Raw genomic sequence first — 14,308 nt, 5'->3', positions numbered from 1 at the left:
TTTGAAGGTCTTGGGAAAGTTCTTTGGCTAGCGTGAATCGAATAAAGTGTCACCGGCCCCAGCATGCGGCTGCCAATCCGGCTATAAGGGCCTCGTACTCGGCTTTAGTCGCTTTGTAATCTAGCCGGACGGATAAGTGCATCTTTCCTCCCGAGGTGAGAGTAGTAATATTCCGATCCACTTAGAGTCGGTGGAGGATCCATCCATATATTCTCCACATAGCTTAGGCTCGGTCTTTGCACTTGATCAAAATCAGCCAAGGTTGGGCTTTAATCGCCGGCGGGCTGATATTGGATATCAAATTCACTTAATTACGCCGTCCACTTGATAAGCCGTCCGGACGCTTCGGATTCAACACCCTTCCGAGTGGACTGTTCGTTCGGACGATGATGGTGTGAGCCAAGAAATACGGTCGGAGGCGCCGAGCCATGAGAACAAGTCCGAGCCCAGTGTAACGAGATTTGACATCTTTTAAAATGTGGCTTAGAAAATACAGTTGCTCTTAGCGCTCGCCTCAATCTTGAGCCTACTGTACTCGATTGACGACGGATCATATCGATGACTACTTCGTCGGCTTGGCGGCAGCAGAGAATTTAGATATGTCTTGATTCTTGAATGCTCGGTCACACTCTTATACCACTTGGAACTTAGTAGCCTTGAGATCTTGAAGAATGGCGAGGCTCGGTCGGTGATTACGGAGATGAATCTGGATAAAGCAATTATCCGACCGGTCAACCTTTGCACTTCTCTTGTATTTCTTGGGGCGTCATGTCTTGTGTGCTTTCACCTTCTTTGGATTTGCTTGATTCCCGCTCGGTCACTATATACCCCAAGAAACACCCTCCTTTAGCTCCGACACTTCGGGATTTAGCTTGACTCCATATTTGCGCAGTGTTCGGAAGGTTTCTTCATATCCTTGAAAAGATCGGCCGCTAGAATGGTTGATAAGAATGTCGTCATAAACTTCGATTCCGCCCGATCGCTCCTTGAACACCTTGTTCATCACGTTGATAGGTGGCCGGCGTTCTTAATCCGAGCGGCATCACTTTATGTGATATGTCGGCGATTCTGACTTACTTTTCTTGATCTTCCGGGCGGCATGATGATATCCTTGGTAGGCGTCAGCATCTGAATTAATTCGCGGTAGTAGAGTCCACCGGTGATCTATCAAGGCGGAGGATAAAATCCTTGGGGCGCTTTGTTTAGGTCTCGAAAGTCGATCTGGACCCTCCACTTGCCGGCTTGGAGACCGATACCACGTTGGCGGCCAGGCGCACCTCGCGTATGTGGCGGCCTTGAGTTTTTCTACTTCCCGGATGATGGCATTTTGTTGAAGTCCCTTTTTCTGCTTAGGCGTCTGGTCGGACATCTGACTCGTCTGCGCGGGCTTGGCGAAATTCCGGCAGCTCGTGTGTCGACCAGACAAAGACATCGTGATTTTGGAGGCATTGGATCAGCTTCTCCTTCGCTCTTCCTTCGGATCCGAAGAGATAAAGTCGTGGCCTCCGGTCGGGTCGGATGGATCTGAACTTCCTCCTTTTCATCATAAGTTAAAGCGGGAGGTTTCTCGGTTATGGCGTGTACCTCGATTCGAGGCGCCTTCCGAGCGGAGCTGGCATCGCCGAGCTGCTAGCTGATCTCCACGCACTTCTCCTACTTTGTCCTCCGGGAACTTTATCTTTTGGTGGAAGGTTGAGACAACCGCTCGGAATTTGCCCATCCCAAAATGACGTTGTAGGATGATGGAGAGTCGACCACCACGAAGTTTATTGTCCTGGTCCTCTGAGCGGCTCCTCTCCCGGTGAGGTGGCTAGCCGGATCTGTCGGCCGATGAGCCGTGTGCCGAACCCCGTGCGGGTCGGTGGCGTGACCGGCGATCAATTTGCAGCCGATCGAACGCCTTCTTGAATATGATGTTGACCGAGCTCCCTGTGTCAACATACGGTGAATGGTGTAATTTGCTATTACCGCTTTAATGAGCGTCGTCGGGAACACTTCTACTCCTTCAAGTCCCGGGTCGAAAGTGATTTCGGTCCACTTGCCGCTCTTGGCTCCAGCGTGGATCTGCGGTATCGGACGCCCGCCTTCGGCTCGATTGAGTCCCCTCGGTCGGTCCGCCGATAACGTTGATCTCGCCTCGGAAGTATTGTTCTTTTCTCTTGCCGTGGCGCGGTCCGAGCTCGCTGGACGCCTGGCGATTCTCCTGCCTCGGAGATCGGTGCCGCTCGGGTGTCTGCTGATGTCGTCTCTCGGTGCGGGTCCGGTCGGCTTCATGGGTCCTATGTCTCCTGTCGATGGGAGGAGACCGTCGTTCGGCTTTCCTGGGAACAGGATTGAATACAAAGGGAAGGCTTCGGCAATCCCTCGTGTTGTGCGTATCCGTCTGGTGGAAGGTGCAGAACATAGGGGTCCACCTCTTCTTTGGCTTGGGCCGAGCGGCAGCCACCTCTTGTACATGAGATCTGGCATGGGGGGATCGGATTGCATCGGCCCTCGGTCCTCTAGGTGGCTGCTGAGCGGTGTGCTGTTTCCGCTCGGCATGAGTAGGTGCCCGCTCGGCTGGAGCTTCCTTTTTCCGAGTGGCTTGCGCTTCTTCCACATTTATATATTCGTTGGCTCGATGTAGCATGTGATCATAGTCCCGGGGCGGCTTTCGGATGAGCGATCGGAAGAAGTCCCCATCCGCAAGGCCTTGCGTGAAGGCGTTCATCATCGTCTCCGAAGTGGCCGTTGGGATGTCCATCGCCACTTGGTTGAATCTCTGAATGTAAGCTCGAAGCGATTCTCTCGGCTCTTGCTTGATGGCGAACAGGCTGACACTTGTCTTTTGATACCGCCGACTACTGGCGAAGTGGTGGAGGAAGGCCGTTCGGAATTCCTTGAAGCTCGTGATGGATCCGTCCGGCAGCCTCCGGAACCACCGTTGAGCGGACCCAGAGAGGGTGGTAAGAAAGACGCGGCATTTCACTCCATCGGTGTATTGGTGGAGCGTGGCTGTGTTGTCGAACTTACCCAGATGGTCATCCGGGTCCGTTGTTCCATTGTACTCGGCGATCGTCGGAGGCACGTAGTGCTTGGGTAGAGGATCTCGTAGAATAGCCTCCGAGAATTGGCGATTGGTCCGCTCGGGAGATGGGTCCTTGGGGCTTTCCTTTTCGTCGTCTCGCCTTGGCATTTAATCGAAGAAGAGTCTCTATCTCTCCGAGCTGGTCCGGCTTCAGGGGTATAAGGCCGGTGGAATGCGACGGTGGTGGAGGTGCTTCCGCTCGGCCACCCGATGCTGATGTTGCTCGGCAGTTGCTTTCTGTTTTTGTTCAACAATTTTGGCGGCCCTTATCTCGACCAGAGCGTCGAGTTCTTCGAAAGCGTCACCGTGTGTTGTCGTCCAGCCTCGTCCATTGTTTCGAGACGCTACCAGCCCCAGCGTGATTTGATCTGTCGAATCGTGAACGAGGGACCGGGCACGCGCTCCCAATCGTTGAAGTGAACCTCGGTGGTCGAGCGAGTTCGGCGATCTGCACAAAGTCTGGCCGGAAGGGGTTCCGTGACGACCCTCCGACGCTCAAGTCGTAAGTGGTGGAGAAAGTGGTTGCCAAATTTGTATTATGCGTACCTTTGGCGAGTAATAGCCTCTTTATATAGGATGGAGAAGGACGTCCACCGAGGTGCGTACGTGTCAGTGACCCATACCACGGTATGCACTTGTCGGAGAGCTTACGACACCATCTGCCGCAATCGAGCATGTTCTTTGATGGGACAGCGGGACCCGCTGTCAGACTAAGTATGGCGTAGCCATACGACTTGACGGCTGTCCGATCGTCTGACTGGGGTGCCCGGCCCGCCGAGCGGGCGATGAACGTCGTCCGGACGAGCTTGATTCTTTGCGCCGTCCGGGCGGCACTTCCTTCCGCTCGGTCATTACGCACTGTTTTATTTGAGCGTCGGAACCCTGGTCCCTACCAGGGTGCCTTTTACTATCAGATTTCCCTTTCTTCTGAGTCCGGTCGGCTCGCCCTTTTCCGGCGAACCACTAGACCCTTTGACCTCCCCTCAGCGTTGACTCCTTATGGGGTTCCGGATTTTTACTGCCGGATCACTATCGATTTGGGGGCGCTGTCTATCCAACCCCCCTTCAAGCCGGCCACCGATCCCTTACAGAGATTACCAAGACAATGAATGAGAATGCCCCTGGAAATAATCAAATGAAGTCTCCAACAGTTCAAAAGAATTTAACATGAGCTTGTGCTGCTGAAGTCACAAATGTCATTCTTAATGATATAAAAGATAATATATTTTCTCTTATGGTTGATGAGTGTCGAGACATTTCAGTCAAAGAGCAAATGAGAGTTGTTTTAAGATACGTGAATAAACATGGATGTGTTATTGAAAGATTTCTAGCTATTGTGCATGTATCTGACACTTCTGCTATTTCTTTAAAGAAGGCTATTGATGAATTGTTTGCAAAACAAAAGTTGTCATTATCAAGATTGAGGAGTCAAGGATATGATGGAGTTTCAAATATGTGAGGTGAATATAATAGATTCAAAGCTCTCATATTGAAGGAAAATTCATCTACAATGTATGTTCATTGTTTTGCTCACCAACTTCAACTAGTTGTTGTTGCAGTTGCTAAAAGCTAAAAGCTAAAAGCAATCGAATTGTGAGTGATTTCTTTCAATATGTTACTATGATTGTGAATATTACTGGTGCTTCATGTAAAAGAAAAACAAGTTTAAACAACTTGAACATGACAGACTTGTAGAATGTTTGGAGAAATGAGATATTGTTAGTGGTAAAGGAAAAAATCAGGAAATCGGTTTAAAACGACCAAGAGATACTCGTTGGGTTCACATTATATGACTATTATCCGTTTGATGTCTACGTGGACTTCTATTTTACAAGTACTTGAAAATGTGTATGATGATGGTACTAATGATGATAATAGTGGTATCACCGCCAATTTGATTGATAAGATAGAGAGTTATGAATTTGTGTTTGTGATGCATATGATGAAATCATTATTAGGAATCACAAATGAATGGTCACTTGTCTTACAACAAAAGAATCAAAACATTGTACTAGCTGTCAGTTTGATTAAGACGATGAACGTTCGATTACAAAAATTGAGAGAGGAAGGATGGGAGAATTTTTTTGTTGTTGTCAACAAATTTTTAATAATCATATGATCCAGTATCAAATATGGAAGAAAATATGAGAACTCGTGGTCGTAGCAGACATAATGGGCAAATGATTACTAATTTTCATCACTATCGTGTTGAAATTTTTTGTAAGGTATTATTTCTAAATATTTTATTGAATTTAATTTTCTAATAGTATTTTTTTATTCACTTTTTTATTGTTACAATATTTTGTTCTTGATATGATGGTTCAAGAGATGAATAATCATTTTTCAGAATCAAGTACAAAGGTACTTAGTTGCATTGCTTGCTTAGATCCAAAAGACTATTTTTCTCAATTTGACATTGGTAAGCTACTCTGCCTTGATGAACTTTATCCGGAGGACTTTTCATTGACTGATCGTGTAATACTTGAGGGTCAACTTGAGACTTACATTCAAAATGTACGAGGTGAATTTTCTATGATTGAAGATTTAGGAAGTCTTGCTAAAAAAATGATTGAAACTGGCAAGAATACAATTTTCTTATTGGTATATTGTTTAATCGAGTTAGTATTGGTTTTACCAGTTGCAACTGCTTCTGTTGAAAGGGTTTTTTCTGCGATGAAAATTATCAAGACTGAATTACATAATAGGATGGGGAATGAGTGGATGAATACCAAACAGAAAGATATTTTTGCGACAATTGAAAATGAACAAATTTTATAACATTTTCAACATATGAATACTCGTAGGATACAATTGTCTCCTCTTATTTATATGTCCAGACCTAGTACTAGTAGTTGAAGTGTCAAGAAATAATTAATTTATTGGTATGCACATATTTTTATATTTGTTTCATTATAGTTATCAATTCAATACTTTTATTTTTGATATATTTATTTGATAGAAAAAAATATTTTTTAGTTCATTTTTTGAGCACCTCATTATATTTGTATCTGGATAGCCATTATTCTTAAGTATGGGCTAAATGTGCCAGGAAAAAATTAGACAGGCATAATTAACTAAACATTTAATTCATAGCTTGTAGTGAGAATGAAAAACAAATGTCAAACAACCATAGTATCATTTACTATGAAAAATTAAATGGGAAATAAGATGAAATGTTTAATCAGATCAACATGATTAGATGACACAAAGTAAGAATCAAGCAGCTAAAATTGAGTTTTCAGAAATTCAGTAAACACTACCTTCATCCACTGAAGTTCTAGACTCAGCTAGAATCAGCTCAAAAATCTCAATGGCATTTATTAGCGCATGACTTCCATGTATAGTACGCAACGTGATTATTAAGGTCCTTCCAGTTACTTCAACAGTTTTGTTCAACACAAGAGCTGCATAATTTCCTCCCGTCGTATGAAAAATGTCAACATTCTCGAATGCTATATCACCGTTTATTAATATGTCGAAAACCCTCTGCCCTCCGCCAGTTATATTTGGATCAATTTCAGATAAATGAAACCAGATTGAATAATTTCTGTTCGGATTCACCTCCATTTGGAAAGACAAATCAGGCTGTTCATCATCGCCCACAATCGCTGACTGATAAAGTTTCTCTGAATAGAAGTTGGGAGAAATAGCTGTCTGACTAATGCTATGATTTGTTGATATAGGTTGACCAGAATCTGGAAAAGATGAAGTACCGAACCAGATTCTATTCCCACCCCATTGGCTGCTACCATATTCTTCATCAAATGCTGACTTACCAGAACCACACGTCAATCTTTTGGCTGTTCTAAGCACTGTCCATTTACCCCAGGGGGATGCAAAAGAGTATGCGTTGTCATCAACTTGAAGAATTTCAATTGAGAGAACAGATGGATCACCGTGACCAGTGCTATGGAAACAAGCAGCTAAGGATGAATCGGTAACAAATACGAACGCCTCCACAAATGACTGGTCATCAACATTGCTCCAGCCAGACTTCAACGAATAAATTTGAGTTCCCTTAACAGAGATGTCAAAAATAGGTTCATTGCCAAAACCAGGATCTGCAATGAGTGCAAAGAATAGCCTCACTTGATAGTAACCTCGAGGGATCATGCTAACAGTATAACAATTCCCCAGTCCATCAGACAGAGGGAAATAGCGAAGCGTTTTCAGTAGAGGCTCAACGAAACTGGGGACTGTTGCATTAGTAAATTTTCCACCACTGTAACCAAAGTCCCTGTACCATAAAGTATCGGAAGGCTTAGTGGTGACATCCTCTCGAGCTCCGCAGCTTATGCGCATTGCATATGGTTCTGCTTAGAAAAAGAGGCCCGTCAGAATAGTAATCACAACCATAACATGCATAATACTCTACTAAAGATAAAGCAAAATCAGCATCACCGTCCTCTTGCAACTAAAATACGAGATTAGGTTTTTCACTCCATTCAATTGGCATACGAGAAATGGCATGTGCAGAACAACACCTGAAATCGCACAAATAAGAGCAGGAAAAACAAAACCTAACGCCGAATTGGGGGAAAACAGGGACATCAGAGACAGAGATGAAGAAAGATCGCCGATATAAAAGGAGAAACAAAGATCGAAAAGAAAGAAGAAAAATCCTACTTCTTCTTTAACCAAAAAAAAGAAAGAAAAAGGAAAACAAAATCACTTGTTCGAGAATTCATCGTACCCTTGTCGTGCGCAGCCGCTAAAATCCCGAGTAACAGAATGCCGCAGAGAAGAAAAGGACGGTGATGGATTGGAAACGGCAGCATCATCCCGCTGGCTCACTCTCCTCTCTCAGGCCTCAGTTCTTCCTTCGACTCTCGCCCCCCTCTGGCCTATCTCCGACGCACCTGAACAGATCAGCAGCGCAGCGCTCTCTCATTCTCTCTCCTCGTCCTCCTCCACCTCTTCCTCCCGAAGCTGAAGAAGCCTAAGCACCTAATTAATTAAATTGGTGAGAGAGATGTTCTGTGAGGCAGTAGTAGGTGGCGAGTGAGTGAGCCAGCAGAAGAAATTTTAAAAAATAATGCAAAAAATGAAAGCGCTTTTTTTATTAAAATTGTTAAAGGGCACCTTTTAATTAATAAAAAAATCTAATTATTTTTTAATCATTCATAATTATGTGGCAAATGACGAAATCGTTCGCCCCAGCGCTCCCGTCGTACCCGACCCAAGATCATCACGAGGGAGGTAAATCACAGCATCCTGAGCGAGCATATGGCAGATGGGGTGAGTTGCACAGGGACCGAGAATTTACGCCCCGATTACCCTGAGTTTCGACCCCGCGACCTCATATGTCAAGCATCCCATCACATACTAATTCGGATGACCTGTGGAGTCTTAATCATTGGCAATTATGATTCATATTGATGTAATATAATATAATATTAACTAATATTTATTTAAATTAAATAAGATTTCAATTATGTACGTATTATAGTAATTATTAGCAAACTGGTCCATATCATTGGCCCACGGTAAAATAAAAGATATTAAGAAGAAAATCATTTGTACTGGAATGAAATTGACCCCAAGAATATATTATATTAATTATGAATATTAGAAAAGAAGAATAATTGGGACTCATGAGGTTTTTAATAATTGGATAAAAAAAAATACTCCAAATTACACTCTATTAAAAAAATCCAAAAGTTCATTAGATAGTTTATATCCAAAATACCTGGAATTCTAAGGTTATAACAGTTATTTGGTAACGCCAGTAATAAGAAAACTTGACTATCCCATTTTTATCAAAATTATTATACACAAGATATTCTTCAACATTTTAATCAAAATTATTTTTTTAATTGATCAAAATTATTTAAAATAATAATAACATGTATAAGCGTAATGCAGTTATATTTAAACTCTAAATCTTAAAATTTTAAATTTTAAATTTTAAATTTTAAATTTTAAATCATAAATACTAACACTATTATATAAAAAAAATCATCAAGATAACAATATTTAAGTAGTTGTTGCGATATTGTAACATTATTATATTAGTTTTTACATGTTATAATAATTATTTTTTAACTATTATACATTGTAACGGTTAATTATAGCTAATATAATAGTATAAAAATAAGGACAATGATAGATAGTAATTATTCCATAGTTACTCTAAGAGCATCCGTATTGGATGATTAATACCACGTTCTAATGTGGATGAGGATGTTAAAATCACGAAACTTTATAATATGCATGAGCCCGTTCAATGAAATTAATACATTTATTGATTTTTTTTTTTTTTTTTGCACTTTTTTGATTCATGGTTCGTGCGTGCGGGTGGATACAAGGCTAGCCCACCCTCACATAGGTCAAAAACTTTTTTTATTTAATATATATATATATATATATTAAAAAAATAAAAACTGAAAAAATCTTTTAAACATATAGTTTTTAATCTTTCAATGGATAATTTTAATTTTTCAACTGCTTTATTTCAACTTATAGTTTTAAAAAAATCTATAAATACTCACCATCTTTTTCAATCTTTCAAACATCTAAATCCTGTAAGTATCTCGTCGATATAAAAAATCTTTCAAACATCTAAATCCTGTAAGTATCTCGTCGTAATTTTTATATAATCTACCAAGTTAAATTAGGTCTTGTTATATTTGATGTCTTGTGTCTAAGTGTGCAGAAACTTAGGAGTACAATAAGTCGAGCAAACGAGAAGAATGGCATGGGAAAGGAGCCGATAGACTCGATGCATCCGAGGGACGAGGAGTTGTGGAATAATACACCGGTGGATGAGAATGACATGTGCGACATTCGAGTGATGAGAAGCCGGGGAGGAAACGTACTCATGGAGAAGGTCGAAGTTAGGTTCGGGTGAACTCAATTCCGGATAACCAGAGCATCACCCACGCGACAAAGATCAACTAAAAGACTATCTGCCTCATGGAAAGCGTCTTCAATGGCTTGGAAGGCGCCTCGCATGAGCAGTGTCGAAGGTGCCTTCTAGCTTATTAAAGACGCCTTCACTAACTGTTAGTCGAAAATAAAGTTTTATCTTCGGCGAATAAAAGTTATCCTATTGAAGGCACCTTGGACCACCTTTAAGGCGTCTTCAAGCTATGGATACCATTTTCTAGTAGCTAGAAAAAGACCCCTGGACTTAGGAATTCAATTACAGCTTATGTATTCGATTTTTAACTAATTAATATCTGAGTTTTTCAAAGAATGTAAGAGATTTTTTCTCCTTCAACGAAGGAGATATTTTTAGTGGAGTTTTGCAACTGTCTTGGATTAAGAACCACCTAGGTTATAACCAAGTAAAAATTTCAGCTTTCTTACTTATTGTTTTTATAAGTTGTTATTGCTTTTATGTTAATTATTTTTGCTTAATTAAATTGTACATCATTGCTAAGCAAAAGTAATAGATTATTTCTAACTCTTATTTCAAACTATTCAACCACCCCTCTAGCCGAGTGCGCCAGGATGAACAAATCCGTCTAAAAATTTTCACTTAATTTTCCTCTGAAATGGATGAAAACAATAAAGGATTTTTTTTTATAAATTTTGTGAATTACCCTAATTTTTCGGAAGAAAATTTTTCTTCTTAAAATTCACAAATTCTCCATGTTTTCCATATCTATCAAATTATCCACATAATTCATATCCACCATATCTATATAATTCATATCCATCAAATTATCCATTTATTCCACATGCAACCGGTATACCTTTTACATCTTCAGCAGAAAATAAACTGTTTACTCCATCTTTTGTTCCAGAGATTCAACTGTTTGACCGTTAATCCATAATTGAACTTGCAAATTTGGAGGAGGCGGATTTTGACATTACGGGTAGAAGAAAGCGGTCGACATGGAGTAAGCTAGGTTGAAGATGAGGTTTTAGCGAGATCGTTTGTTACTATCAGTGTTGATCCAATCATTGGAAATGATCAGAAGGTGGATGATTTTTGGGAATGTATTGTAAGCTACTATAATGAGAATCGTCCTCTAGGTACACCCAATAGAAATTCTAGTGTCATACGATTGTACTAGCACAATACCATACAAAAAAAGGTATATCGCTTCAACGTAAATTACAATAGTATTTATAGTGTGTATCGTAGCGACCACAATGACGAGGACATATTGTGGCTTGTGTATGAAAAATATCATGAGAAAAATAATGGCATTGTATTTAATCTTGAACATGTATGGAGAATCATAAAAGATCACCTAATGTTTACTCCACAGTTTGTTGATCACCTTATTTGCATGAAAAAGGTAAGGACCTTAGAGTCGGGGCAAGCAACACCTTATCTAACCAAGATGTGAGTCTACATATAGACCTAAATGAAGAAGAAACTCGTCCAATGGGCCAAAAGGCAGCAAAAAGAAAGGAAAACAAAAACAAAATGAAATCAGACATTAAAGGTATGACAATAAATTTGGACAATGTGCTTGCAAAGTTTACTAAGTATACAAGCATAAAAATGACGGAAGTTGAAATGAAAAAAAAAACAAATCAAAATTGAGGAGATCAAAGCAAACGCTGCTGAGATAAAAGTAAAAGCTATCTTAGTCAAAATTCAATTAAAGAAATATGCAATCCTTTCGAATGATACTTCGCAAATGATAGAGGAGTAATTTATCATTCACGAACATCTATGTCAAGAGATTAGGGGGAGATGGAATATGTAATTTTCATTTTTTGTAATGTTCAATTATTGTAATTTATAATTATTGAACTTTTCAATTAATTTAATTTTTTATTATTACAATTTTCAATTAATCAAATATTTTATTAGAAAGAAGAAACAAATAAATTAGGTGACCTATCCAAATAAGTATATGTTGGAATATATTTTCAATTAATCAATTAATGAGAATCATTATATTATAACCATTGGAATATATGTATAATTCGATTAATAGAAAATAGTCGTTGGAATATATCCGTTGATAAGAAAAAAAATAAATAGACGTCTTGTGTTCTACAATTCTTCATTCTAAATATAGACTTGAATTAGTTTCCTCCGAAATGTCTCAATATTCAAGTAGCACCTGGCTCGAAAAGTGAAAACAAAGTCCTAGTAAAAGTTGTTAACGAAGGTTATGATCCAGGGAATAAGCTAATGTCACTAATACTTCAACAAAGCCAACAAATGTTGAAGCATATCAAAGTAATAACGAGATGCGGTGAAGAAGAAGGTTAATCCAAAGAAATCTTGAAGTCGAGCATGTGAAGCTCTTCAATAATTATTTCTCCACAAACCCAATGTATCCAGATCAAATATTTCGAAGACGATTTTACATGCAAAGAGATTTATTTTGTCGCATAGTTAATACACTTGAGAGTCGTTCTTCGTATTTTCAGCAGAGGGATGATATTGTGAGAAGAAAAGTCTTGTCACCACTATAAAAATGCACGGTTGTGATTTTCCAATTGTCTTATGGTGTCTCAGCCGACCATCTTAATGAGTACTTATGCATGGATGAATCAATGACCATCAAGTGTCTTTTCAAGTTCTGCGGTTATGTGTTTGAATTATTTGGTGATTGATATTTAAGAAGACCAAATGCTAATGATGTTCAACGTCTTCTTCAAATGCATGATAAGAGGCATGACTTCCCTGGAATGTTGATCAACCTTGATTGCATACATTGGGAATGGAAAAATTATCTAATTACTTAGAGAGACCAGTTTACAAAAGGTCATGGATCACCAACAATCGTGCTTGAAGTAGTCTCATCTTAAGACTTGTGTATATGACATGCATTATTTGGTGTCGCAGGTTCACATAACGATATTAATGTGTTGTACGAATCTCTCATATTCAATAGTGTTTTGCAAGGAAATGCCCCGGAGATTAATTTCACGGTCAACAAGACTCAATATACAAAGGGGTATTATCTAACAAATGGAATATATTCGGAATGAACTACTTTCGTGAAGGCTTTTTCCTTGCCCGAAAAATCCCAAGAGGAGGATGTTTAAAGAAAGACAAGGGGATGCAAGAAAAGATGTTGAATGAGCATTTGAAGTGTTCAAGCTCGATGGACAATTGTTAAAGGTCCAGCTCATTGTTGGTACAGAAAAAAGTTAAAACATATTATATTAGCAAGCATTATTTTACACAACGTGATTGTTGAAGATGTGGAGGTCAGGTGACAAATTAGTACAACGATTAAGGTGAAACATCCGCACAACCCGTTCAGGGTTCATATCGAGGATTTCATGATTATCTCCCGACAAATTCCGAACTAGGTGGCAGTAATGTGCATCACTAACTTTGTACATAATTAGTTGAACATATTTAGTCATAATACAATAACAATCATTAAAAGTATTGTATTTTAATTTTATGCAGGTGTAATTTTTTAATATATTATATTCTTTCATTTCAAATTTATAATAATATTTAAATTTTAAATAAATATATTAATATTATTATTTATTTTAATTTTAAATAAATATATTTTATTTTATGTAAAAATATATTTAAAAATAATAATATTATTTATTTTAAATAATATTATTTAAATGGGATAAATATAATTGAAATTGTATTTATTGAATGTATAATAAAAATAAATTGTATTTATTTAATGTATAATAAAAATAAAGCTAAATGAATGGATAATCGTATCCATAAATAATAAGTATTAATGTTAAAACTAATGTGAGAAAATAAAAATATTAATATAATGTATATGTGACATGTGAATCTCATGCTTTTTAATCGGATGGTGGATATTATAATTGATCCGGATGTAGTTGAGGACATGAAGGGAAATAAGGAGATGAGGGAGGGCATTTTCGTCTTTTGGGACACTTAGGGCTTGGGTGCTTATAAGGAGCACTGTTCACACGGATTAGAGGGAGGGGGATGCGTGCTTTTCGGGAGCCGCCACCACCAACCTCCTGGAGGGGGGTCTCGCCGGCGCCGTGATCTCTCCTGTTGAAGGAACGTTGTCGCCAAGAGGGAGGCAGTCTGTGCTTTTCTCTTCCGCCGCCGGTGTCCTCACTAGCTCCCCCCTTCACCTTTCTCGCTGAAGGCCACGATCGCACACTGCCCGAGGTCGTCGCTGCACCTCTCTTCACTGATCTTCTTAGCCGCCTCGCGTCCAAGGGGTGATTTTGCTGCCTGCGGCTACCATCCGGGGTGGAAGCAAAGCTTCTTGATCCTTCGCTACTGCCGCCGGAGAGATCCGTCGGCGACGAGGGGACCCCCTCCTCCCTTATCCTCCGACCTCGATGCCTCCCTCCGCC

The 14,308-nt window shown here is 39.9% G+C and overlaps 1 protein-coding gene across 1 annotated transcript in view; it reads right to left on the bottom strand.

Moving 5' to 3' along the window:
- LOC122023725 (receptor-like protein 4) overlaps nt 1–8,044 on the bottom strand; it is a 33,067-nt gene extending 25,023 nt beyond the window's left edge. Inside the window, exons 1-2 of the mRNA XM_042582009.1 lie at nt 7,761–8,044; nt 6,328–7,380 (exon numbers count right to left, since the gene is read on the bottom strand). Coding sequence (XP_042437943.1) covers nt 6,328–7,380; nt 7,761–7,848 — 1,141 coding nt within the window. The 5' untranslated portion in view covers nt 7,849–8,044. The remainder of the gene's footprint in view (nt 1–6,327; nt 7,381–7,760) is intronic.
- Between the last annotated feature and the right edge of the window lie 6,264 nt (nt 8,045–14,308).

This window comes from Zingiber officinale, chromosome 9B (genome assembly GCF_018446385.1).
Source record: "Zingiber officinale cultivar Zhangliang chromosome 9B, Zo_v1.1, whole genome shotgun sequence".
NCBI lineage: Eukaryota > Viridiplantae > Streptophyta > Magnoliopsida > Zingiberales > Zingiberaceae > Zingiber > Zingiber officinale.
This window is presented reverse-complemented; position numbering and strand designations above follow the sequence as displayed.